The following is a 26,190-nucleotide window of genomic DNA, read 5'->3' as shown; positions in this document are numbered from 1 at the left end:
TCCAACGGCCCCAACGGCCCCAACGGCTTCAACGTCTCCAGCGGCTCCAGCGGCGAAGGGTCCACCTTTTTTCGTCTCCTGCCTATTAGCCTTCCCCAGCCCCATCGCTCATCATCCTGTCTTTTTTCCCGTTATCTATCCTCGCTTTCCGCCCCAATTTCTCATTTCCCTTTTTTTTCGTAGGCTCGCGAAAAATTTTTCTGCTTTAGTTGTGTGCTTTTCTTTTGCCGTTACATTAACAATCAACAATTTATATAGCACAATATTAATTTTACTTTCTTTTGTCATCTTCGTCTTTATTAACATTTCCTGCTGCTCTTATCACACATTTCCCAGTCATGAATCCTACAGATTCCAGACTCCCGTCCGAGTCTCTCGATGGGTCTCTTCATGGCTCTATATCTGCATCGTTCCGTGGGCCTTTAAATGAAACAGTGCAGGACGACTCTTCCATTCCTCAGCAGCTCAGTTCTTCTATCGCCGGTCTTTCTCTCTATCAATCTATCAGGTCTGCTTCGACTCCATCTGCAACTTCTTCTTCTTCTCCGGTTGCCCTTTCTTCAATCGGTCCTCAGCATCCTCCTTCAGGAACTCTCAAAATTACAAACATCCCAGGAGATACTACTTTACGTGAAGCCTTCCTTGTCTTCTCCCTCTGTTTGGACCAAGTTGCCTTTGTTGATATAGTTCATCAGCCAACTTCTGCCTCTTCTACTTTGGAGAGCTCACCATTGAATCTAGCTGCAAATGGAAGTTCTCATTCGGATGGAGAGGCTGCCGCTGCTGCTGCTCTTTCGTCTTCGTCTTCGTCTTCCTCCCCTTTGGCCATTGTCGCAAGATTTGTCTCTTCTCAAACGGCTCGTCAGGTCGCCCAACTTCTCGACCACAAGTGTGTATTTGGTTCTGCCTATCCTCCTGTTCATGTTGAGTTCGTCGACGATTCTCCGTCTCATCACACTCCTGTCTTCTTCAAAAAGTTTCCTATCGCTCAGCATGTCTCTCATTCTCATTCCCGTCTCTTGTTTAGTAATCCTTTCCAGCACGGCCAGCAGCCGCCACAGCAGCATCAGCAGTCTTCTCCATTGAGTCCTCCTCCTCTTGTTTCTCTTGCTTCTCTATCGCAACCTCCTCATGTTCCTTCTTCTGCTATGGCACATCCCTCGTCTTCTTCGTCCTCCTCTAACTCTGCCAATGGTGTTCCAACCTCTGGTACTCAAAGTTCGGTATCTGCACCTTCTAGTGCCTCTCAAAGACCATCGGTTACAGCTCAGAAGGTTCTGGATCAACTTACGTCACCTCTTCTGCCTTCCTCTGGTCAGAATCTGCTGATGCTAGATGATTACAATCCGCTGGTGCATCCTTGGGGTAATCACCCCAGTACTCCCACCTCCGCAACCTCTGTGACTACTCCTCAATCTTCCAAAATGCTTGCGGAACCACTTTCCGTTAACACTGGTCTAACTGTTCCGGTCACTGGGTCGCCCACTCTCCTTTCCGCGGGTCTTTCGTCGTCTACTCCTTCGTCTGAATGGGATCGCAGACCTCTTCAATACTCACAGCTGTCTCCTCCTTCCAGTTCGCCTCAGCTTTCAAGCAAGCAGTTGCCACCATCACAGACAGCTCAGCAGCAGCAAATGATTCCAGAATTATCTCTGCTAGCACGCATTCCACCTCCAACAAACCCTGCTGATCAAAATCCTCCTTGTAATACTCTATACGTGGGTAACTTACCTCCTGATGCCACCGAGATGGAACTCCGGACACTTTTCCAGCCTCAGAAAGGCTTCCGCAGACTCTCCTTCAAGAACAAGCAGTCCAATGGTAATTCGCACCACGGTCCGATGTGCTTTGTGGAGTTTGAGGATGTGGCTCATGCTGCAAGGGCTCTGGCTGAATTGTACGGACGCACCCTTCCCCGTTCTGGTGGTAGTGCAAAGGGTGGTATTCGGTTGAGTTTCAGTAAAAATCCCTTAGGCGTTAGGGGCCCTGGTCAGGCCAGAAGAGGTTCCGGTAACTATCATGCTGGTGCCAGCAACGGCAGTAGCAACAACAACAACAACGGCAATGGTTCTGGAAACCATGTTAATAGCAGTATAAATGGTGGTATTAGCAATAGCCTTAGCAATGGCATCGGCAATAGCATCGGCAACAGCACCGGCAACAGCAGCAGTGGCAATGCTAATGGCACTTCTTCTGATGGCGCAAACAATCCACCTAGTACAGATGGCATGATGTCTAATGGCTACAACTACAACAACGGATTCAATCAATATTCATACCAAGCCAAGTAACTACATTTTCAACTATACCGTTTCCGTTGTTTCATCCTGTCATTTTTTTGTCTGTTTCCCTTTCATTCAGTTTTTCTTTTCTGCTTCTTTTCTTTTGCTTCTATCTTGCTTCTTTTACTTTACTTTTCCCTCCTTCTTCTCTTCTTTGTTATCTTCCTGCCTACGAGCATGTCTCTCCTTTGATCTCTATTTTATTGCATTGCATCTGCATTGAAGCTTTGGGTGGCTGTCTTCTTGCAACACCGTGATGGTGCTTCCAAGAAAGCGTGCGCACCTGCAAGTTGGTACTCACTTTTCACCATGCTTTTCACTCTTTTCACTTCTTGCGATCTGCCGTGCTATGTTTGCTTCATTCCTTTATTTCTTGTGCACTAGTTTGTTATATTTTATGTTTATGATTGTTGTAAGTGTTTCACTATTTAAAGTTCAACCACCTCGTCAACTCCGTTATATTTAGGAATCTCGATTCCCCATCTGTGAGCAATTTCATCGGAAATGAACCTTCCTCCCAAGTAATGTCTGCTGTTCTTGCTAAGTTTCAAGGCTGCTGGCTTTGGTGCTGTTAAAGACACCAATACATCAGGTTGATACTCCGAAACCTGCTCGTTAATTGGTCCATCATTAACGTCCCATCCAGATGGAATATCCACAGCAACTATTTTTTTACCCTTCAATTTCTGTGCCTTCAACATTTCCTCTATGATCCTGTCGAAAGGAGCCCTCATTGGAGGATGGAAAGAAAATCCGAACAGAGCATCGACGATGATGTCCGATTTATCCAACTCACTAGTCAACCGGCTGAATTTCTCGTCGTCCTTGCTGATAACATCGATCTCAAACTGAGCCAACTGCTTCTCCAAATTGAGAAAGAGTGGCTTGCTGGAAGGTCTGGGGTAGTACACTTTCAAGCCCTTGTATCCAAACAACTTGAGGTGTCTTGCTGCCACTAAGCCATCACCTCCGTTATTACCGGGACCGCATAGGGTTACACAATTGTGATAGTTGGCTGGGGGAAATGCCTTGTAGATCGATTGTGCCACGGACAATCCTGCTAGTTCCATCAATTGATCGATAGAGTAACCGCATATAGTCATTAGTTCTTTATCTAGAGCGGCAGCCTTAGCTGCTGCCAAAACTTTGAAAGCCATAGTATAAATAAATAAGCGTATGAGGAAAGTGGTGTATAAGAGGTTTTCGGAAAAAGGCGTATGCTATGCAACACTTGTAACCGCTTAAATTGTGGCCATCTCGTGAGCAGAACTGAGAGAGACCGATCGTCGGCACGTGACTCTCCCTAGTTCAACGCGTCGATTTCCTTTTCCAATTTCGCGACGATTTCTATTCTAATTTTGATTCGCGTTCGTGGTGGTGCGTTCGCGGTGTGCTCGCGGTGCGTCCGCGAATTTTCATTTCGCATATTGCAATTTTGTTGATTCATTTTCATACGTGATATCTTCTTCTATTATCATCATCGAATATGTCGTATAGAAATGCTTCTTCAGTGTTAAAACGACAAAGAGAAATGAAGAGGGGTATCCGATTTACCTTGATGGTCTGCGGTGAATCTGGAACAGGGAAAACCACTTTTATTAACTCGTTACTTGATAGAAACATCCTTCCCCATAAGTTTCAATATAATACTATGAAGGGCGACGCCACGATCCCTAAAACAATTACCTATTCTAATTTGAATGGTGTCATGTCTAATGCAGCTGAGGCTAGTAAGCAGTTTGTTCCCGAAACTGCAGATCAGGAACCGGGAATCGCCATTACTGAGACATCGGTGGAGATAGTCGATGAGGATGATTCAAGGCTAATGCTCACCATTGTTGATACCCCTGGATTCGGTGAAAACTTAAATAATTCAATCTGTACCAAGGAAATTTGCAACTTTTTAGAGCAGCAGTTTGACTTGGTTCTTGCAGAGGAGACAAAAGTTAGACGTAATCCTCGTTTCGAAGATACTAGAGTGCACGTGTGCCTCTATTTCATTTTTCCAACTGGTCATGGTCTTAGGGAATTGGATATTGATACTATGAAGAAACTTTCCAAGTATGTCAATGTGATTCCTGTTATTGGACGTGCTGATTCGTTTACTCAAACGGAGTTGATCAACTTTAAAAGATATATCAACGAGGATATTGAACGGTTTAAAATTCCCATCTTTCAGTTCAGCTACGATGAAGATGAGGATGATCAGGAAACTGTGGAGGAAGGCCGTTTCTTACAGCAATTACAACCGTTTGCCGTAATTACATCCGATGAAACTGCTATTATAGACGGTAAACCTACTCGTGTACGGAGCTATCCATGGGCAAAGATTGATATTAACGATACCACCGTGTCCGATTTTCCTATTCTACGATCTGTACTCTTGGGTTCGCATATGCAGGACTTGAAGGACATTACTCACGACTATTTGTATGAAAATTACCGTACCGAGAGACTTTCTGCCGTGACGGACTTAAGGGGGGACTTCCCAACTGCAGACACTGGATCTGTTATAGGCGCAGACACAGAACCTCCTTCTATGTCCAACTTGGCAGCTATCGCCAATTCGAAGTCTATGATGAAGTTTGGTGCTGTTCCTGCTGTTCCTGTCACTACAGCCGCAGCCGCTGATACTTCTATTATGTCTTCTGGTACAGTTAGACATGTTGGTGCTGAACCAGATGTCGATTATGTGTCGGTGAAGCTGACAGACGTGTCTATAGGTGATGATAGAGCGTCATTGCGGACTACCAAGACAAAGCAGGTGGTGCATTCGATGCTACTTTCGGAAGATCAGAATGGATCGAAAAAGAGCAGCAGTAAAGAAGGTAGCGTTCCGGATTTGCTTAAATCTAAGAGAGGAAGTGTCTACAGTCTTGGAGAGGACGAGGAATTGAAATCTATGACGGATGATGGAGCTGGAGCAACTACTGATAAAGAACGAGGATCATATTCACCATCAATTGCGTCATCACAGATATCGCAAAATGCCGTAGTGGATACAAGAAGACTTAGAAAGATTAGCGAGACTGTTCCATATATGCTTCGGCATCAGACATTGGTGTCAAAGCAGCAGAAGCTTGAAGAGCTAGAAAGAAAATCCGCGATTGGGTTGGCTAAGAGAGCTGCCGAATTGGAAAAGAAAGCTATGCAATTGAAGGTTAAGGAGAAGAGGCTAAGAGAGAGACAGAGACGGGTTAGTGAGGTGAGTAAAGAATAGTAGTCTGGATGTAAAACATATAATAAATCGTCACGTAGATGGTACTCGGAATGATTCCCCGATTGGGACAGAGTCGCGGTTTTTCTTTTGCAGCCGCTCTAAGATGAGGCTCTCTAATCTATTATCATCTCTCTCTCGTCTAATAAATTACTGGTACAGTTCTCTCCGCTCGAAAATCGCCTTTTTTTTCACTGTGGTGCCCTTTTTATGAAACCCTCTTTAATCATCAAGATGACTCACACTGTTAAACGGATTGCATTGGAAAACTTGGCCGAATGGTCGAAGGAATATCAGGACGACAAAGTTGGCCAATTGGCCGGTTCTGTCTTTCAACATGGTAATATTGACGAGTTACTAATCAACAGAAAGCACGAGATCGCTGACAAGCAGATTTTCAACACAAAAATTGAGCCGGAAGGTGCTCCCGTTACCGATCAGAAGTCTTCAGGAAGATGCTGGTTGTTTGCATCGACCAACTTGTTGAGACTTCGTCTTATGAATAAGTATAACTTGAAGGAGTGTCGTCTAAGTCCCTCCTATTTGTTCTTCTACGACAAGTTAGAGAAGTCGAATTTTTTTCTTGAGCAGATCATTGATACTGCCAAGGAAGATGTGAATTCTCGTTTGGTCCAGTGGTTCCTTAGCGATCCCATATCGGATGGAGGACAGTTCACCATGATGACTCAAATTGTCGACAAGTATGGTTTAGTTCCAAACGATATCTACCCTGATTCGTTCAACACGACTCTTTCAAGAGTCATGGACAGATTGATTACATCCAAGTTGCGTGAATACGCTCAGGTTTTGCGTGAGAAGATCGCCAAGGGTGAATCTATAGACGGCGAGAAGCTCAGAATGCAACATTCGATCTACAGATTGCTTTGCATATTCCTTGGAGAGCCTCCAAAGCCGGATGATGAATTTGTTTGGGAATATTACGATAAGGAAAATAAGTTCCATTCTCTTCAGACAACTCCTAAGAAGTTCGTCACCGAGAACATCGACTTCCAGACCCCAGAATACGTCTCCTTGTTGAACGATCCTAGAAACTCGTACAATAGGGTGGTGAAGATTGACAGGTTGGGCAATGTTACCGGCGGTCAGACTGTTTCTTACTTGAACATGGACATAGATGTCTTATCTCAAGCTGTAGTTAACCGTATTAAGAACAATCAGGCAGTTTTCTTTGGTACTGATACTCCAAAGTTTATGGACAAGAAACGTGGTATTATGGACGTTGATTTGTGGGATTACAAGTTGATTGGCTATGATCAGAGATCCGTGGACAAAGCATCGCGTGTGATTTATCATAACTCTTTGATGACCCATGCCATGTTGATTACAGCTGTTCATTTGGATGAAAATGGAAAGCCTGTTAGATATAGGGTTGAGAATAGTTGGTCTTCTAAGTCCGGTAGCGAAGGATACTATGTGATGACCCAGGATTACTTTAAGGAGTATGTTTACCAGGTTGTGGTTGAAAAGAAAGATATTCCAGAGTACGTCTCGTTGTTGGAAGATAAGGAACCTGTTGTTTTACCACCATATGATCCTATGGGAGCATTGGCCATGAATTAGATTGATTTTATCTCTATATACTTAATCCCTTCTTTATCGACTCTGTAACGTATGAATGTGGCTGAGAACTGAGCAGAGAACTCTGAACTCAGCCACATTGTTGGCTGTTGGACTCGAAACAAAATGTGTGGCGGTGCGGTTTATCACCGGGACCATTTTTACCCCTGAAGCCTCTGTTAGCTACATCCTTGGTAGAGAGTCTTTTCTTTTCTCTAGTTTCCACTTGTTTTTCATGATATCACAAACTCCCATGGCTGTCCCCAAACGAGACTTTGATCATAGGGACTATTTTCTTGTTGAGACCTTTAGAGGAAGTATCTCGAAGGTATTGGCCTCTCATCCTCAGTGGAAGTATGAGTATGGTGCGAGATCATCTGAGAGATACCATGTTTTTTCTGTGGAAAAGGGTCAAATGGTTAGGGTTGTGAAGAGGGATGACTCTATTGATGACGCTGTAAATTCTGTGCATCATCTTCCACCTAAAAGATTATTCCATAGAGCTCCAATACCTATCGCCGAATCTGGATCCTCCAGTAGTGATAAGCCCACAGATTCATCACAATTAGTCGTTGAAAAGGCACGTGAGGAGTTTGGTATTAATGATCCAGGGTTTTCCGACCAATGGCACATCCTTAATACGCAGTTTCCTGGTGATGATGTCAACGTGTTACCTATCTGGAGACAGAATATCACAGGCCATGGTGTAATTACTGCCATCATAGACGATGGTCTTGACATGGACAATCCAGATTTAAAGGATTCGTTTTGTCCCGAAGGTTCCTGGGATTTTAATGATAACACAGCTTTACCTAAACCAAGATTGAGCGACGATTATCACGGTACACGATGCGCTGGAGAGATTTCTGCTGCCAAGGGTAATGATTTCTGCGGGGTTGGTGTTGCTTTTGATTCCAAAGTGTCTGGAATCCGAATTCTATCCGGGCAAATTACTTCTGAAGATGAAGCGGCAGCCATGGTTTATGCTTTGGACGTTAATGATATCTATTCATGCTCTTGGGGACCGCCTGATAATGGTAAATCTATGGATGTGCCCGATAAAATTGTTCGAGAAGCCATTCTTAGAGGTGTTCAAGAGGGAAGAGAGGGTAAAGGTGCTTTATATGTTTTTGCAAGTGGTAATGGCGCCAGTCATGGTGACAGTTGCAACTTTGATGGCTATACAAACAGCATTTACTCAATAACGGTGACCGCTATTGATCACAAGGGCTTGCATCCTAGCTATGCAGAGTCTTGCGCTGCTGTTATGGTGTCTACTTATTCTTCCGGCTCTGGCGAACATATACACACTACTGATTTCCATGAAGGATGTTCTGCACGTCATGGCGGTACTTCTGCCGCTGCTCCTCTTGCTGCAGGACTTTATGCTTTGGTTTTGGAGGCCAATCCCGATCTTACCTGGAGAGACATTCAATACTTGACTGTTTTATCTGCTGTTGAAGTGGATTCTTCTAGTTCTAATTGGCAAGACTCTGCCATTCCAGGTAAAAGATATTCATACAGGTATGGATGGGGTAAATTTGATGCTGCCAAGATGGTAGAGATGGCTAGAACGAACTACACATTATTAAAGCCCCAAGCATGGTATTATATGCCATACACTAGACTGCCCCTTGATAAGAAATCCTCAAAAAGATCGCCAGTTCTTCTTAACTCCCACTCTTCCAATGAGAATCCCGAAGGAGTCACCTATAGTTCAACTTTCTACATTTCCCCCGAGGTTATGGACAAAACTAATTTAGATCATATCGAACAACTTACGGTGACAGTCAATATTGATTCCACAAAACGTGGTGTTGTATACGTTCGTCTCATATCCCCTCACAATATCATCTCACGTCTAGCTCAACAGAGAACCCATGATCTAGATAAAGCAGGTTTTCGAGATTGGACTTTTTCATCTGTGGCTCACTGGGGAGAAGATCCAGTGGGGAACTGGACTCTAGAGGTCACAAATACTGAAGCTGACAAAGAAGAGGTTAGATTTAATGCGTGGCAACTGAAACTCTTTGGCGAATCCGTCGATGCTTCCAAAGCGGTTAAATATGATATAGACGATGATTACAGTACTATTAACGACGAGGAGGATCATCAAGCATCAGATATAGGAGTCCAGTCTTCTACAATTGCATCCGGGTCGGATCTTCCAGCGACATCCTCCGTAGAATCATCTGGCCTGATTTCTGCTTCATCTACCGCCTCGCCGGCATCTTCTGAATATACACACCACATGGTCAAAACACACACGGAGTTGTATTTTCTATCATTCCTAATTATTGGCTTCATAATATGTCTCTGTCTGCTAAAGAATAGAAGAACACCCGGACGTGCAAGAAGAAGAGATGATTACGAGTTCGATATTATTAATCCGGAGGACGAAGACTCCGATTTTGATCATAATTCACGAATTAACGATGTTCAAGGTGTTCTGCCGGAGGATCGTTCTTTGGGAGATGTTGTGTTCAGTATAGACGACGAGGAAGTGGATAATGGTACAAAGACGCAAGGTTCTACTAACGATACTTCCAATGAATACATGCAAGATCCTCATGACGTCGATGTTGGATTTAACAAGGAAAACCAGGAAAGAGAGAGATTGTTCCAAACCAGTGAAGATGAGGGTACAGAGGAGGGTGAAGAAAGTGATGGCGATCCGTTTGATGACTCCAATGCATTTAGTTCAACGTAGAATATACATATATATATATGTTAGATCTTGAGGAAAATGCGCATCCGTACACCGCAAGCATAACATTCTTTTCACCGAAAATGGGCCTTAGAGCATTAACTCGACTTCGGACAAGCCCAACTAAATCATGCCAATTACTACAAGTAAGCGGCATAAGGGTCCCAGTGCCTCCTCTGTGACGAGTAAACCCTCCCTTTACAGGAGGTATATGAAACTTCCTCTGAAATGGAAAATATATATTTGGGGAACTACGTTTGTGGCAGCGTACGTTGCCGACAGCCTTAGTGGCAAGATCTTCGAACAAAACATGATTGATGCCGAAGCCGAAAGAAGAGTTGATATTCAGCTTGAGAATGAACTGAATGAGCAGCAAGAGCCATTACACCACAATTATCCCCCTTCAAATGGCCCCTAAATTATTCAATCATTTTTCAAATTACCTGATCTCCTAGGTTTATATAAGATCAGGCAAACATGTATTAAATTCAATTCAAATAAAGAAACATAAGGCAAAAATAAAATCAATTGGTTGAGTCAATTCTCAAGCTTTCTCTTCAAACTGGAAATATATTCCAAAAATTTGGCAGGGTTGGTGTCGACACCTCTGGTGTAGACAAATTCACTACTCAACTTAGTAGCGAAGATGGCCTTCAAGTAAGCTTCAGGCACATTTTTGAGGATGCCGTCAATTCCAACGGCTCTTAGCAAAAGCTTTGGAACGGCGTCTGCCAAAACCTCGTTTCTAAACCTCTTATCATCGTCCCAGAGTTCCTTGGATTCTCTCAATTCATCACCCAACGTGTTAATGGCCACGGATAATTGATCACTCAATTCACTGAAGGTCTTACCAGTTTCCGGCTTCAGCTTCCACAATAAAGCAAATTCGGATTTGGCATGACGTACAACGATCTCCTGAACCTCTTTGACGTAGGATTTGTAGAATTCTGGTACATCATTAATCTCTTCATTGAAGCACATGTGCTGATGGAATGCATCATCTCCAAAGGCCAAAGCAGCTAAAACTTCCATAGAAGAAGAAGTCACTCCGCCCTTATTTGTAGAAGCGTCTTTGAACACGATAGCACCACTCTGTTCAAGAATTATCTTGGCAGCCTGAGTGATGAATAGGTTGGCGCCTTCTACAATGATAGGAATGTTTGACTTACCTGTCTTCTCGTCCAACAGACAGTGAACATTGTTGGCATTGATAGAAGCGGGTCTACCTCCGCAAGGAACAAACAATTTCACAAAGTCCTTGCTTGGATAGATCTTAGGCAATTCCAAGTGGAAGTTGTTTCTGAAAAGCAATCCATTCTGAATGTGTTGGCCGTTAGGAAGCTTGACATCCTTGTCCTCGACCATTACCATGTAACCTTTGGGTCCTAACTTCGATTTGTCAAAGTGGTCATTACCCAAACGAGCGTTAGCGAGACGTAACAACTCTCCTTTGTCAATTCCATCCTCGTCAACAATACAGCCAAATCCGTCAACGAGGCCAACATAGTTCTCATTTCCAGAAAGTTTAATTTCGTTAGAACCCAAATCTCCATCACCACCAGCGATCTGGAACTTGTTAATAGTGGACCAATCAGTGATACCCAACTTTTCGTAGACGCCTTCAATGAAAGCTCTAACACTAAGAGTGGTCATACCATACTGATCGTGAGGAATACCACCTAGGGATGGAGACTTTCCAGTAAAGAAGGCCTTCCAAGGAAATCCAAAATTGGCACCACGTTTCTTGGCATGTAGAGTGGCCCAGTCAACAAATCCAGCAGTGTTTTCGTCGGGACCCATGAATAACATCTCAGGCTTTGCATAAAGGTCAACAATATTTTCCTTAGAAGGATCCTTGATCAATAGATCAAGAAGAGCGTCAATATATTTGGCAAAGCATTCCTTAGTCTTATTCTGAGCCTCACCTGCATCCAATAGGATAACACCTTTGGAGCCACCCTCAGGAATATCTTTGTTTTTCCTTTGCTGGGTACTTGCCAAGCCATAGTTCTCTTCAAACATGGTACGACGGTTTTTGGCATAAGCATCCAGCGACCGGGACTTGACGATACGAATACCACCACGTGCAATATCTCTGAATCTAATGTGGAAGCCACGGAAGTCGGAGCCTACGACGAAGAACATGCCAAACGGAGTGTTTGGATATTCATCCTTAGGTAGGAAAGTAGGATTCAATCTGAAAGAAATAGCAAGCTTAGAAGTGACAAAGAAATTAGTCTTTAGAATGCTCTTGTTGAAAGCATACAATGCCTGCAACACCAAGGCGTATCCTTCATTAGTGGCACCAATCTCGGAAATGAGCTCGTTGAATTGATCGTCACTTGAAATTGTCACAATCTTGGCAACTCTTTGGTAAGAAAGAGTCTTTTCAAGAGACGAGCTGATGTAATGGACATCAACAAAGTGACGGTACAACCGACGAACAATACCAATGTTGTTCTCGAGGCATTCCTGGATGTAGGTCTGACTGTACGTTTCAGAAGTGAGTCGCTCTTTCAATCTAGAGATAAGCTCTAGGTTCTTAGGATCTTTAGATGGAGAAGAAAGAAGAATACTCTTCAATTGGCTGTACTCCGGTCCCAATCTGTTCAAGAAATGAGTGGCAAAGATGACAGCGCAATGTGCATAAATGCACTCCTGAACGGACATATCACCTGCGGCGAATCTATCCTGGAACAAGTTATTTGGAACGCAGTAAAGCAAGGAAGCCTCCTTAGTAATCTGGTAAATGATTGCTTCGGGACTATAATCATCAGAGTGTTCAATGTACATGGACAATACAGAATAGCCGTTGGAGAAATTCTCGACGTACTTACGCTTCAAGATGACGTTGTAATAGTCGGCTAAGGAGGAGAGAGCAGAGTTGTATCTTGGAGAGGTACCTCTCTTGTAGCCAACAATAATTCTCTGCTCGCCGGTAGCTGCAATGGCAAAGTGTTTGATGACAGGACCATCAGTAGCCATCAACTGACCCAAAACCTCGGAGTAAAGAACCTTGGTGTGAGAAGTAGCAGTAGCAGCGAAGGTGGTGTCACTGATGGCATCTATACCAGTTGCTCCGTCCTTCTCGCTAAATATGCACTTGTAGACAAAGTCACACAGTAACTTAGCACCATTAGGCAAGGTTGAGGCGAAAGAAACCAAGCGATATGCCTCTTTGTCGAGGAAATCGTCGTCAATTTCATGCTCAAACTCGACAAAATCGGGTTCCGTAGCAAAATAAACAGCATGAGAGCCGTCCTCAGCAATGCGCTTATGGTGAAAATGGGTTGCATCATTACCACAAGCAAATGCCTCGACTTTGGAGGAGTAGAGAGCCAAAATATGAGCAGCAATTGCATCAACGGTTTCCGCAGCAAAAAAGGTATCATCGATACCCAATTGCTCGTAAAACCATTTAGTTTCGTGTTCAATGAGAGTATCTGGAATGAGACCGGTCTCATCCAATTTGTCCATAACCTTAGTCATCTGAGCGTTTTTCCCGGAGAACTTTGGGGACTGGTAGCCGGAGCCTTGCAATTCCGACTCCGCAACGTTGTCGAAAGAATGGGCGCTAAAATTGTTGTGCAAAGTGATGCCCGAGAGCTTGGCAGCAAGAGACGAAGACATTACAGATTGAAAGTGTCAGAAGACGTGATCAAAAAAAATATACTAAGATAACTAAGTGAATTAGGAAATCCTTGAGGAAGGAAAAGAGTAGAAGGAAGGGGAAAGGGAAAAGGGAAAAGAGAAAAAAGAGAGAAACAGTGGAGAGGAAAAGGGAAGAGAGAAGGAAGCCAGAAAGGCAAAAGTAAGGGGGAGAAGGAAGAGTGTAAGGAACAGAACTAAAAATTGTAGGAAGAGTGGGGACAGCCTAAGTATTTATAGGCCGAATGGGCCCTGTTCTGAAATTTTCAGCTGACAGCTTTCCTTTTTTGGAAAGTCTCGAAGCTTTAACTCCAGTTTCCTATTTGGGTGAATGGAAGCAGCACACCAGAGCCGCGGGCTTTCATGGTGTCTGGCAAAAAGCTGAGCCGGCTTATGTCAAACAGGTGTGGCCGTAGGTAGGTAGCTGTTTCTTCAGCGGGTAGCTGTTGGCGGGAACACGATGACTATTTCTACTAGCTTTCTAAGCGGGAAGGAAATTCAAGTAGAGAAATCAGTCAACATAGAATAATTTGCTTTGTTCAGCGGCATCTGCATGAAACTACCGAATGAAGACGGCCCAAGGTCTGGATCGACTTCTTTTCTGTTATATCTGATAGATGAGTCAGTGTTATTTTTGTACGCGCTAAAGATTGCAATTTCCTTTTTGGGAATAGTTGGTTCTTATTTTTGAGAGACCAGCCGTCCATGTTCACTCCGCATCTACCGCTGACGGAATTCGGCTATTGGCGGCAAATTAACATGGGTAGCGAGTCAATGAGCACAGATAGAAAATTTCAGGTTCCCCCAGTGTGCCAAGTCATCTAAGATCAAACTGGGCTGGATCTTGCAGTGGATCGGTGAAGGCCTTAGTTTTTTTAAAAAATCCAATTTTTTTCATGATGTCTTCCAAGTCCTGGATTTCCCAGTCGGGTGACTGAATATTTCAGCTAGCTTCAAGCAGTCCTTGATTACAGTAAATGTTCTTCCCCTTGTATTTTTTGGTCCCTAAGAATTCTCAAGCGTCAGATACTTATCAGGGGGGTCCTCTAAATAAATGAACAAATAAATGTACAATAAATATACAATAAATATACAATAAATATACAATAAATATACAATAAATATACAATAAATATACAATAAATATACAATAAATATACAAATAAGTGTACAAATAAACTGCAATTAAATGTGTAAATAAGTGTGCAAATAAATGTGCAAATAAGTGTCCATTGCATCACCAAGCACAAATATGTGAACACACTAAACAGGTCCACGAGAATCATCTGCATCTTCTATGTCTCTGCTTCCAGCCCCCGCCCTGAAACGCGAAACGCGCTCCTGTTGCTTCGCGCTTGGCTTGAAGCTCTACAAATTTTTATGGCTTGTTTAAACGACAATTTCTATTCTGGTTACTTGTCGCGGCTCGTTAAAACATTAATACTCAGCGAGATCTTCAAGTACTACTACTGCTACAGCAGTCTTCTTCACAACAAACACAAAATTTTGAGCAGAGCTTCGTTATGGCAACTTCCCGTTTCAAATCTCTCAACATCTTCGCGGTGTCTACCTATGGCATCTCTATAGTCGCTTGGATCATAGCGTTTGCAGGCTCCATTGCTGCATCTACCAGTTTGAATGACTACTATCCCAAGTTTTCTTGGTGGTCTATTGTGTTTCAGCTTCTTCTATTAATATTTTTGCCTGTTCTATATGTAACCGGCTCTCTTCATTACTACCGTATCTTTCTTACCTGTTGCATTGCAATTGCATTTATCTACAACACCAACTCTACCAACAACTTGATCTACTATTCTTACTCTTCTACCGCTGCTGCAGCTGCGGGATTTGTGATCACCTGCATTATCAACGTCTTATGGTTGTTCTACTTTGGATCTGATCCTAACTCTCCTGGTGTCGCATTCTTGGACTCTTTCGGAGACGGTGAAAATCTCTTCGTGAATTCTAGAAGACTTGCCAATCAGCGCAACGGCAATACTGGAGTAGCCGGTGCCGCTGGAGCCACTGGAGCCGTTGGAGCCATTGGAGCCATTGGCTCCAATGGAATCGATGGCACGCAACGGTCGAATGGTGTGCCGGGGGTTACAAGATCTGGATCTTACACTGTGTGGGATAATAACCGACTCAGCGGCTCCAAAGAAAATGGGAATCCATTTGAAGGAGAGCCGTATTCTCAGGAACTTAGTGGTTTTGAGAATTCACAGCCAGAGGACCCTGAGACTACAGCGGGTGATGTTGGTGGTCGTGAATCAACTACTGCCGGTTCTGCCACAGCTACTGCCCCTGCTGTTGTGTCCAAAGCAGGTGGAATTTCTAAAGTGATTCCAGATTCAGATTATCCTATTTTGGTGAGGGCATTGTATGACTATAATGCCAGTCCTGACGATATTAATGAGATGTCTTTCAAGAACGGGGAGGTGTTCAAGGTGAAAGATACTACGGGTAACTGGTGGCAGGGTAAGAATACCAATGGTGATATTGGAATGTGTCCGAGTAATTATCTGGAGGTGATAAACTGAGTGAATTTCTTTGGAGTGAACAGTGAACACAGTCGCTGGTATATAAATAAATCGAGATATGTAGGAATATACAAACATAATCAGTGAACCACCCAGACGATTTCTACTGAGTAGGTAAAATCCTCGAATTTAACGAGCGCGTATTTTTTGTCCACACTTTATTTACGTGAAGCGTGTTTCAAAACAAGACAAGCAGCGATTTGGAACCTTTGTCCCTACGTTGTTGCTTTTAGAAGGGTCGTTTCATAAATGGATAGGCGTGATCAGAACGTCAAACTCGACTATACGTTTCTGGAGGGTGATTCGGATGAAGAGCTTAGTCCTCCGGCATTGAGCACGTACGCGCTATCGTTGCTAGAGGAGGGGAAAGAAAAGGTCAGGGAGTCTTTTCGAGGGCCTCTGACGGTCACTACAAACTCTGCTGGTCATTCTACGACACAATCACCCACTTCGAAAGTAGTATCGCATTCCATTGGTCGATCAGGCCGAGTCAGACATTCTAGATTAAAGGCCAAATTGGATCTTGGTGCCCCAAGAAGAGTGTCTGATAACTCCTCGAGGGAGTATTCTACATACGGGATATCTGCACATGCGACCCCATCATACACATCGTTGACAAAACTAAGCAGTGTGAATACTGACACAAAGGCTAGTAGTGTAAAGGCACGCAAAAGATCCTTGGTGGTGACTCCCAAGCACGTTAAAACGGGCTACTCTCCTGTAGTTAAGCGTTCCGATTCCAGTTCCACTCCATATAATAGAGACGGAATACTTGATATAGAGGAGTTAAGTGTTACTCCTGTGAAAGTTGGTCACGGCGCATCTATGGATGAGATGTATGATACCCCAGAGCAGGTCAGAAGAGCGTTGACTCCATTGTCTGAGAATCGGCAAAATCTGATCGATGTTTGGGGAAGTCCTAAAATGTTGAATAAGGACCATAAGAGTGTCAATTGGAAGGATGATAAGGGCTATGGCTCCTCTCCAGCTCATTTCAAGCAGGTACTTGAACAAGAACTTAGAAAGCAACGAGAGCAGATCCTAAAAGAAGTTAGAGAACAGCATGAAAAGGAAGACCAGCAGAGAGAAACATATTTGCTACAAAGATCTGAGAAAGAACATAAGAAATGGTTGGACGAGATAAGGACTAGAGATAGTGTTTCTTCGACTGTGCCGCAGGTTTCTCAGACTGCCTCGTCGGATGTTATCTGCGTGAAGACACAGGCATTTAAATTGGAGCAAGAAATCGGTAAAGGAGGTTCTTCCAAAGTGTACAGAGCCAAAAGAATCACCAAGGGGTCTCATGGTGTTATGGACTATGCAATCAAAGTGGTGAAGTTTGATCAACATGACCAGGCTACCATCAGTGAGTTTAAAGGAGAAGTGAAGATGCTCAAAAAGTTGAAAGACGAGGAAAGAGTGGTCGAATTGAAGGATTTTGAGCTGAAACCAACATCATTGGTTATGGTGATGGAATGTGGAGAGATCGATTTGGCCCAGATTCTGCAGGCAAGAGCCTCTAAGCCTTTTGATCTTGAGTTTGTTAGATATCATACCCGAGAGGTGTTCAAATGTGTTAAAGCAGTTCATGAGGCAGGTGTAGTTCACTCCGATTTGAAGCCTGCAAATTTCTTGTTTGTTCGTGGAACCTTGAAGCTCATTGATTTTGGTATTTCGAACTCGCTGTCCGATGAGACTGTCAACATTTATAGAGATTGTCAGATGGGGACTCCTAACTATATGGCTCCAGAGACTTTGACGGTATCAAATACTAGTGCTGATCATTCTTCTGGTGATTCAGGCGTCTGGAAAGTGGGTAAACCTGCAGATATATGGTCTTGTGGTTGTATTATTTATCAGATGTGCTATGGAAAGCCTCCATACTCAGGTTATCCAGGACATAAAAAGATTTTGGCCATTACCAATCCAAAGATTGACATCACATACCCCAGAATGTCATCGAATGGAGGACCTCTTATTGATAGGCTGGTGCTGGATACTATGCAACGATGCTTGAAGAGAGATCCAGCACAGAGAGCTACCGCTACAGAGCTTCTCTCGATGCCGTTCTTAAACCCAAAAGTAGTGACACAGACGTTTATGGGAGACCTGGTAAGGAATGCTGTGCAATTTGGCTTGAATAATCCCGGAATCAGCGATAGAAAGGTAGAGAAGCTAGTTGAAAACATATGGAACAAAGTTGATGAGTATTGTTAGATATTTACTGTATTTGCATTTACTAATAGTAATAATAGTAACCAGTTAGCGCAACTTGGATAACACTCGAGGTCCCTGTTCTTCCCATTCGGCCCTACTTATCCACATGTGGTCCTTATCGGCCATGATATTAGCCAACACTGCACCCCCGATAAATACCATGTACTTTCTCCTTGGAGGATCTTCAATTCTAACTTTAAACTTACCCAACCTTGTTGGATCTCCGTGAAGAATTTTACTGAACCACTGCTGTTTCAATTCCTTTTCCAATCTGGAAGGAAGACCTGGATACATTGATGAACCTCCACTAAGCACGACAGATTTGTATAGTGTGGATCTGATATCGACATCGCAAGACTGAATGACATTGAACAATGATTCGCCGATACCTGGCTGCTCCACATCTACCAAAGATGGCTGGAAAAGACACTCTGGGGCCTCGAATCTCTCTGAGCCGATCTTGATAACTCTACCATCGGGAAGTTCGTAGCTTTCCACCAAAGTGGTAGTTTCGTTACTCAATTTGGAATCAAAGCCGAGATCATACGACACATAGCAAAATTTCTCTTTGATTTGCCTAACGGTCTCAAAATCAGCCGTTCTGTTGAATGCATAGCCTCTTCTCAACAGGAGGTTGATAAGGTTTCTGGTCACATCTCTACCGGCAACATCCAATCTCTTAGTCAAATGACTAAGCACCACTGATTCATACACTGGAACAATGTGTGTAACACCGTCACCAGAATCAATGACCACACCGGAAGACAAACCTTGGGCATATAAAGCTAGCACGGCCTGGATGGCCACATAGACACCTCCAAACTTATATTTTTCAAACATCACATCACACATCTTCTCTCTGTTCTTCAATGGATTCATTGGAGCCTCTGTGAGAAGAATTTTACGATCGGTCGGATCGATTTGCATTCTATCGTAGAAGGCATAATCCCAAAGGTGTTCCATATCTTCCCAGTTGCGGATAATGCCGTTCTCCATAGGATAGGAGACTTGTAACGCGGATCTAACGGCAGAGGCCTCATCACCAAGCATTATGTCTTTGATTTCAATGTCCCCAGTTTTCTCTTCGGCTCTAAGAATAGGTCTACCGACTATTGACGGGAAAGTATAGTCGGGGAAGTTCTGGCCCGCACGGCCAATCTTCACGAAACCAGTACCTTGGTCGAGAACTAAGTAGGAAAGAGTGTTAGTTTAGAAAAAAGAGATTTCGCTGATATCCATATTACTTACCAATTGGTGTTTGATCCATGGGTGAAGTTGTTGTTGAGAGGAGAGAACGGTCGATTGGAGAAACAAAGAAAGGAAGCTCTGTGTTTTTTAAGAAGGCTGAAGAGACGATTTTCGACTTTTCAGTTTCTGCCATTACGTCGATCGACCTGAAATATACTAGATGGTTAAATCTACAAGTGGTTAAATCTATAAGTGGTTAAATCTATAAGTGGTTAAATCCATTAAGTGATTACGGATCAATCGCCATTGCTGGTCCTCTTACGGCCCCTCATCCTCACTTCCTTGAATCTCTCCATTGTCTGTGTGTACTTCTTAAAACCTTTCTTTCCATCCTCTTGGTGAACATCGTGATAGCCTTGTAACACCCATTCTGTATATTTTTGAGCATAGACAGGATGAGTAGAATTCAACGCTCTTTCTAGTACATACAAATCCACAGCTTTGTCCTCTGGCATTCCAGAATATGAAGAAAGTCCAAAGTCTATAAGACTTGGTTTATGCGTCTCTTCGTCCGTCAACACTATATTAGAAGATGTGAGATCTCCGTGAACTATTCCATTTAAGTGAAGGATTCCTATCAAACGACCTATACTAGTACAGCAGTCCTTAACATTATCATCTAATGCTATCAGATTCTCTTTAGTAGATTGCTCTTCCAAAATCCATAGCCAGTTCTTCAAAGAGCTGAAGTTCCCGTTGGGAAGTTTGTAGCCTAGAAACTCCATCCAAATGAGTCCGTTCGGAGCATCCATGGCCACCAACTTAGGGGCCTTTACTCCCAACTGGAAAAGTTTATGAAGAAGTTTGGCCTCGGATGAAGTTCTGGTAGCTGTGATCTGCCTATCAAGTTTGGGATGCCTGTAAGGTTTTGGAGGACGGTATTTTATGATGTATTTGGTAGCATTATCCAAATCTAGACCCTTCAAATCTGATGGAAGATAAGGATGGTGATCACTGATAAATATCAGAGCCTCTGCACCTTGAGAAATAAGGTGAAGAGGTGTCGACGGGACTATCGATTGAATGTTCCGGATTATCTGATCACGCATAGAGAGCAGGAAGATAAATGTACAAAAGGGATGAAGAGGGAAAAATGTAAAAAAAAAGAAGCATAAATATAAAGTGAGATGAGATTCTCGTCTATTTACTTTTCCAACTTGTTTACTTAACTTGTTTACTTAACTTGTTTTTTTCTTATTTATTGGTCGCCATGGAAGTATCCGACTTGCCCATTTTAGAGTCCGAACAACTCTATAAAAGTTTTATCAAAAGTACCGACGAAGAAAAGCTCTCAGAGTTGTTGATTGATCACCCGGAGAGTTTCCCCGAACTGACGTCGAAGAACAAGAATTACCTTAGTAAACTCAACTATCAATTTTTGGAGCTCGATAGCAGAGAGAAGTTTCTACGGTATCTAAACCTTGGAAGTATAGTTAAGAATGACGAAATAGCGGAGATTAATAAGCAGAATGAATCACTTAGTCTAGAAATCCAGAGGCAGCGCGAGCAGGTAGATGTGTTAAAGGAGCAGGTCAACTTCAAGAGCGACAAGGTGATCAAGATCCTGATTAAGGAATGCAAGAAGCGAAACGATACCACTCGACTTTTGGAGGAAGAGGTGGACAATTTGCACAAGGAGAAGCAGGAATTGGATGACATGAGTGTTATTGAAGCCACCAACAGAGAGCTGTTTGTGGGGAAGAACGTGGATCAGTTGGAGCAAATGATGGAAAGTTTAAAACAAGAGATAGCATTATTGCAGAGTAAAGTTGCAGAATTAGGAGTTGCAAGCAACAGTTCAGAGACCGAAAGGGATCGGTTGGCCACATATTACAAGCAGTTGGAGTTAAAGAAGGCCGAGTTGCAAAAGCAGATTTGGAACGATCGAGGTTATAATGAAGACGAGGAGAAGAAAAGAAAGATCTACGCGGGCGTCGATGCATTAATAAGAATAGAGAAGGAATTTAGTCAAGAAGAGTGATAATTAATCTGCTCTTCTCATCAAAAAGGCTCCCATACTCCCCAAATAACCCTCGTGTCTCAAGAAATAAGCCTTTTTCGTTCCCCCAGACCAGAAATCAATGGCGTAGCTCAAAGTTCGGATCGTCTGATAGTGGTTTCGGATATACGACCCTGCAAAGTAGATCTTCTTGAGGTTGTATCTCTGTGCTTGCAGATATGCAATCTGTCCAATATTGTTGGAGACTGCATACAACAACGATCTGGCTATATCTTGCTGGTGGAATTTGTGCAACCGATGTTCTCTGTCTTCGTTTCGTCCTTTCTCATCTTCAAACACCTTTTTGTAAACCTTCCCCATCGAACTGGCTATGTGATTAGCCTTAAGACCAATACTGTTGTATCCTTGACCGTATATATCACCTACTAAAAGATCAACATTCTCGTTGTTTCCTTGGGCTGCCATCTCCAACATTTCATCAAAGGTTCTGCAGTCTGTCAAGATAGAGAGTAGGCCCCAAAGGGTACCTCCTCCAAGAGATGAACCCCCAACTCGCAAAAAGCTGTCTGGGCCTGGACCTGTCACCTTAATCATGGATACTCCCGAGCCTATGTTGACTAATAAATAGGGATATTGATCCTCAATTACCTCTGTTTGACCATTTTCGTCATCGTTAAGCTCCACTTCCACGTAGCAATGTTTAGCCTCGTCGAAATAAAACACCTCTCGCTTTATCTCGGTAACAAAGAAGTCCAGGCCTATTATAAGACATTGCATCTCATCCTCTTTTTGTACAGTGCAATGCAATTCGTGGCGTAACTTATCGTAGTATTTGTAAGCACCGCCTCCAGTGGCTATTACAACAAGATTCTCGTTATATAGGTGATGTGCAGGATCGTGATGATAGTACTGGACCAAGATCTCTTGAATGAATCGAATAAATAAGTCAATCTTATCGGTTTCAAGGCTGTAAAAACAAAGGCGAACACCTCCAGCTTGAGGATCTGGCTTCGAGTAGCAGAGTTTGGCCAAAGAGCCGCCAATATCGATGGATATCTCGTTAATCTTATCCTCGTTGTACGGAAGTGCTATATCTCTGGTATCAGGCACTTCATCGGGTAGATAATTTTTCTCGTCGTAAATAATGTGGGCATCGGCTACTTGCAGAGGTTTTGGATTCTCACAGTGATGATGGATATAAATACTGCTATTCTGGTGGCTGGATGTAGAAGATGACTCGGTCATGGAGATCGCTGACACAGGCGAAAGCGAGGGCGATGACATCATCTTGCGGTCACGAGAAGAGAAGTAAAGGCTGTTGTTAAAGCCTCGGCGTTGATATCGTTTAGTTCCGCTCGACTCTACAAACGAGCCTCCCCATCTTCTACTGGGGAGATGTTCAGCTTGAATTTTTCTATAGCTTCCGCGACCCGATATTCCGCCGTGTAAGGATGCGTAGCTCTCCGTAGGTGGGGGGGGAGCCCTAAACTTTTCACTCGGATCTCATCTCATCCCATCTAAGCCTTCCTCGGATTAAATAAATGTTCAGCCCTACTATTTTGCATCTCCGTTACTTCTTGTTCACAAGTGTTCTGCCATAGATACTTTGGTATATTTTGTGCCTTTCATCTTATTTTTTTAATTTCGGCATCTTATTCTTGGACCCACTTCATTTGGTCTATCCTTATGATGCACCTTCGCTTGGCAGTATCCCCTCTAGATCAACTCCAAAATCCTATAGAATGTCAAATTTCCATTCCGGAAAACTCGCTGATTGCTCGCATTCAATCCGTTGGTGTTCCTTCTTCTCACATATTCATTCTTCACATATATGACGTTGAGACTGTACTTTATTGCAAGGCTTTCAATGATACCTTTACCATTACTAATGATTTTTCTACTTGTTCCATCTTGAAGCTTTTTCAACTTTGGTTGGCTCATATAGATACCTTTACTACCACTATTTATCAGTACTCTTTCCAGGTATATGCTGAGAACGATTCAACTATAGAGAAGTACATTGCTTCCTTACAATTGTTGCATAATTCTGAACCTTCTGAAGCCTTTGAGGATGTTACAGATGACGGTTACATTTCCGATGAGTCTGGATCTGTATATCGAGAAGATTTTAATCCTCCGTCCAAACCTGTATATATTCAATTGTCTGATGAGGAGAGAAATTCGCTTTCTCCTTATGTGAGGTGGTCGGATGATGATACTGACGTCAATGATAATGACAGGGACGACGATATCGATGGAGAGATTAATGGAGTGTTTGATGACGGTGTGCTTGATGATGTTCTTGTTAATACTAACATTGATGTTCAGCTTGGCTATCCCCTCACTGACAGCTTTGAGAGCTTGCCTGAGGAGCTCAGCTTGGATATTGCAACTAAAAAGAGGAGATTCCGGAAGCTTAGGAAAAGAAGAAAGCTTCTGGTATATGATCCCGAGAGAAAGTCTCGGGTAACGGGTTTTCTTATTCTAAATATCGCCTCTGCCAAAGGTCTTCCACCCTTCAAGGACTCTATTAGAATTCGATACGACATGGATCCATTTGTAGTGGTTTCATTCGGTACAAAAATCTTTAGAACTGGCTGTAAGAGACATAGTTTGAATCCTGTGTGGAATGACCAGTATGTGAATTTGGAAATCTCCTCTGTGGAGGAGGATTTTGAGATCAAATTCAACGTGGTGGATAAAGACCGGTTCTCTTTCAACGATCCGGTGTGCTCTATCAAGGTTCCGGTCAAACGGTTTTTGGTAAATGACAACGATTGGCATGAAATGAAGCTTTCTATGCAGATTGACCCTAAATCTTCCAAGAAGTTCGTTGATTATCAGCCCTTTTTGGAGATAAAATACAAGTTTCAAAGATACCTTGATATTGTGAAAGAGGTAGGTAAATTGTACCCCCAATTGGATTTACTGTCTACCCATTTATTCCATCATTGTCCTCTCTGTCACAGACCAGACAAACGAAATAGTGACTTCATCAAACATTTAAGTATCTGTCAATCAGATCTAACGTCCAATATATTTCTCAGAAAATCGTATATCACTGCGAACAGTGCTTCAAGAAGGTGGTACTCGAAAGCGCTGATTAAGATAGCGTACGGGAAATTGCAGCTAGGTGGTAATAACGCGAACATTATGGTGCAAGATCGGGACTCTGGACTCATTATTGAAGAAAGAATGAGCGTTCATGTCCGTTTGGGTATCCGAATGCTCTACAAGTCAATCAAATCCGATAATACCAGTCGTCGAATCAAGAAGATGCTTGCAAAAATGAGTAAAAAGCAGGGAATGAAGTTTGACCAAGTTAGTTCGGCCCGAAAGATTGCTGCATTTATCAAGTTTTATGCTCTCGACTTATCTGACTGTCTTCTGCTTAACATCTCCGAGTATCGCACCTTCAATGAGTTCTTTTATCGCAAACTGAGGCCGGAAACAAGAACCATTGAAGGAGATCCTCTGAATGGTAATATTGTTACCAGTTGTGCTGACTCCAGGTTGACCGTATTTCATGAGATATCTTTATCGAAACAGGTTTGGATCAAGGGCAGAGACTTTAAAGTATCAAAAATCATGGGAGAGCCACCTGCGGCCAAGTTTGAGAATGGTTCTATTGCAATCTTCCGCTTGGCTCCCCAAGATTACCATCGATTTCACTCTCCCGTATGCGGAACCATCACTAAAGTGAGGCACATTGAGGGAGAATACTATACTGTAAATCCAATGGCAGTGAGGTCGAAGTTGGACGTTTTTGGAGAAAATGTTAGAACAGTAATTCACATCGATACAGAGGAGTTTGGAACTGTGGTGTTATGTGCCGTTGGAGCAATGATGGTCGGCTCTATAATTGTGACGAAGAATCCCTCGGATATTGTGATGAAGGGGGACGAATTAGGTTACTTCAAGTTCGGAGGATCCACAGTCATAATGCTCTTTCAGCAAGGACGCATCCAGTTCGACAAAGATATTCTTTACAACTCGGAGCAACGATCCATTGAGACTTTGGTTAAAATGGGAATGTCTGTAGGACATACACCAACTACCAGACAGTTTGGTAGGCATCCAAGCAAGAAGTTTGACGCTCTTAAGGTGATCAGAAAAGTTACAGGAGGAAGAGAAACCAATGATAACGACTTCTATCCGTCGTGGGAAGTAAAGCAGTTAGACGTAGGCAGCAGCAACTACGAGATAGAAATCGAGAAGCAATAACCAAAGGAATCTGTATAGATAAAGAAAATATAATAAAAATTAGAACAAGGGGTGAAACGGTAGCTATATATGTAGGTCTATTGTGTTTCTCTAGGCGTTACCCTCGTAGGTGGTAGTAGGAATACTTATACCTTCGATGGCAGCTTCATCAACAAACCAGACGACCGGAATATCAGTAAACTTGTTAACCCGAATAGAAGGAAGGTCGAGATCTTCGTCGCCAGAAAACACTTTCTTCAACACGGGCGCTTTACCGGAGCCATGGGCGTAGAAAGCAATTTGAGAGGCCTTTTTGATGTAGGGGAAAGTGAATGTAATTCTTCTTGGAGGTGCCTTAGGAGAGTCCTCTAAAAAAGAGACATTTTTAGTCTCCTCCTTAAGAAGCTTGTGACCTGGGAAAAGAGAACAGATGTGACCGTCTTCGCCACAACCTAAAATAATCACATCCATGTGATCAGGAAGACGTTTAGCATAGTCATTGGCAATAATGTCATCCCGGCCACCGGAAGGAGAAAGTAAAGTGGTGTTGATAGCAACGATCTTAGGCCTGGTGATCTTGGCATCCAATA

At 43.0% G+C, this 26,190-nt stretch overlaps 13 protein-coding genes across 13 annotated transcripts; 8 read left to right on the top strand and 5 right to left on the bottom strand.

The window, feature by feature from the left end:
- Positions 1–338: 338 nt before the first annotated feature.
- FOA43_004612 (uncharacterized protein) lies at positions 339–2,291 on the top strand (the record flags this gene model as incomplete). The annotated part of the gene is made up of 1 exon (XM_038924842.1): positions 339–2,291. The coding sequence occupies one exon, from the start codon at positions 339–341 to the stop codon at positions 2,289–2,291; it is 1,953 nt and encodes a 650-aa protein (XP_038780770.1).
- Positions 2,292–2,710: 419 nt separating this feature from the next.
- On the bottom strand, positions 2,711–3,439 carry FOA43_004611 (uncharacterized protein; the record flags this gene model as incomplete). The annotated part of the gene is made up of 1 exon (XM_038924841.1): positions 2,711–3,439. One exon carries the CDS (start codon positions 3,437–3,439, stop codon positions 2,711–2,713), a length of 729 nt encoding a protein of 242 aa, XP_038780769.1.
- Positions 3,440–3,768: 329 nt separating this feature from the next.
- On the top strand, positions 3,769–5,502 carry FOA43_004610 (uncharacterized protein; the record flags this gene model as incomplete). The annotated part of the gene is made up of 1 exon (XM_038924840.1): positions 3,769–5,502. One exon carries the CDS (start codon positions 3,769–3,771, stop codon positions 5,500–5,502), a length of 1,734 nt encoding a protein of 577 aa, XP_038780768.1.
- A 231-nt stretch (positions 5,503–5,733) lies between these two features.
- FOA43_004609 (uncharacterized protein) lies at positions 5,734–7,080 on the top strand (the record flags this gene model as incomplete). The annotated part of the gene is made up of 1 exon (XM_038924839.1): positions 5,734–7,080. The coding sequence occupies one exon, from the start codon at positions 5,734–5,736 to the stop codon at positions 7,078–7,080; it is 1,347 nt and encodes a 448-aa protein (XP_038780767.1).
- A 250-nt stretch (positions 7,081–7,330) lies between these two features.
- Positions 7,331–9,787, top strand: FOA43_004608 (uncharacterized protein; the record flags this gene model as incomplete). The annotated part of the gene is made up of 1 exon (XM_038924838.1): positions 7,331–9,787. One exon carries the CDS (start codon positions 7,331–7,333, stop codon positions 9,785–9,787), a length of 2,457 nt encoding a protein of 818 aa, XP_038780766.1.
- Positions 9,788–10,321: 534 nt separating this feature from the next.
- On the bottom strand, positions 10,322–13,414 carry FOA43_004607 (uncharacterized protein; the record flags this gene model as incomplete). The annotated part of the gene is made up of 1 exon (XM_038924837.1): positions 10,322–13,414. The coding sequence occupies one exon, from the start codon at positions 13,412–13,414 to the stop codon at positions 10,322–10,324; it is 3,093 nt and encodes a 1,030-aa protein (XP_038780765.1).
- Positions 13,415–14,955: 1,541 nt separating this feature from the next.
- Positions 14,956–15,972, top strand: FOA43_004606 (uncharacterized protein; the record flags this gene model as incomplete). The annotated part of the gene is made up of 1 exon (XM_038924836.1): positions 14,956–15,972. The coding sequence occupies one exon, from the start codon at positions 14,956–14,958 to the stop codon at positions 15,970–15,972; it is 1,017 nt and encodes a 338-aa protein (XP_038780764.1).
- Positions 15,973–16,221: 249 nt separating this feature from the next.
- On the top strand, positions 16,222–18,189 carry FOA43_004605 (uncharacterized protein; the record flags this gene model as incomplete). The annotated part of the gene is made up of 1 exon (XM_038924835.1): positions 16,222–18,189. One exon carries the CDS (start codon positions 16,222–16,224, stop codon positions 18,187–18,189), a length of 1,968 nt encoding a protein of 655 aa, XP_038780763.1.
- A 45-nt stretch (positions 18,190–18,234) lies between these two features.
- ARP2 (Arp2/3 complex subunit, actin nucleation center) lies at positions 18,235–19,456 on the bottom strand (the record flags this gene model as incomplete). Its single annotated transcript, XM_038924834.1, has 2 exons — positions 18,235–19,376; positions 19,438–19,456. The coding sequence occupies 2 exons, from the start codon at positions 19,454–19,456 to the stop codon at positions 18,235–18,237; spliced, it is 1,161 nt and encodes a 386-aa protein (XP_038780762.1).
- A 217-nt stretch (positions 19,457–19,673) lies between these two features.
- Positions 19,674–20,486, bottom strand: FOA43_004603 (uncharacterized protein; the record flags this gene model as incomplete). The annotated part of the gene is made up of 1 exon (XM_038924833.1): positions 19,674–20,486. One exon carries the CDS (start codon positions 20,484–20,486, stop codon positions 19,674–19,676), a length of 813 nt encoding a protein of 270 aa, XP_038780761.1.
- A 161-nt stretch (positions 20,487–20,647) lies between these two features.
- Positions 20,648–21,418, top strand: FOA43_004602 (uncharacterized protein; the record flags this gene model as incomplete). The annotated part of the gene is made up of 1 exon (XM_038924832.1): positions 20,648–21,418. One exon carries the CDS (start codon positions 20,648–20,650, stop codon positions 21,416–21,418), a length of 771 nt encoding a protein of 256 aa, XP_038780760.1.
- Positions 21,419–21,421: 3 nt separating this feature from the next.
- FOA43_004601 (uncharacterized protein) lies at positions 21,422–22,642 on the bottom strand (the record flags this gene model as incomplete). Its single annotated transcript, XM_038924831.1, has 1 exon — positions 21,422–22,642. The coding sequence occupies one exon, from the start codon at positions 22,640–22,642 to the stop codon at positions 21,422–21,424; it is 1,221 nt and encodes a 406-aa protein (XP_038780759.1).
- A 441-nt stretch (positions 22,643–23,083) lies between these two features.
- Positions 23,084–25,621, top strand: FOA43_004600 (uncharacterized protein; the record flags this gene model as incomplete). The annotated part of the gene is made up of 1 exon (XM_038924830.1): positions 23,084–25,621. The coding sequence occupies one exon, from the start codon at positions 23,084–23,086 to the stop codon at positions 25,619–25,621; it is 2,538 nt and encodes an 845-aa protein (XP_038780758.1).
- Between the last annotated feature and the right edge of the window lie 569 nt (positions 25,622–26,190).

Source organism: Brettanomyces nanus, chromosome 4 (genome assembly GCF_011074865.1).
Source record: "Brettanomyces nanus chromosome 4, complete sequence".
NCBI classification, from domain to species: domain Eukaryota; kingdom Fungi; phylum Ascomycota; class Pichiomycetes; order Pichiales; family Pichiaceae; genus Brettanomyces; species Brettanomyces nanus.
The sequence above is the reverse complement of the archived record's forward strand: the minus strand, read 5'-3'. Positions and strand labels throughout refer to the sequence as shown.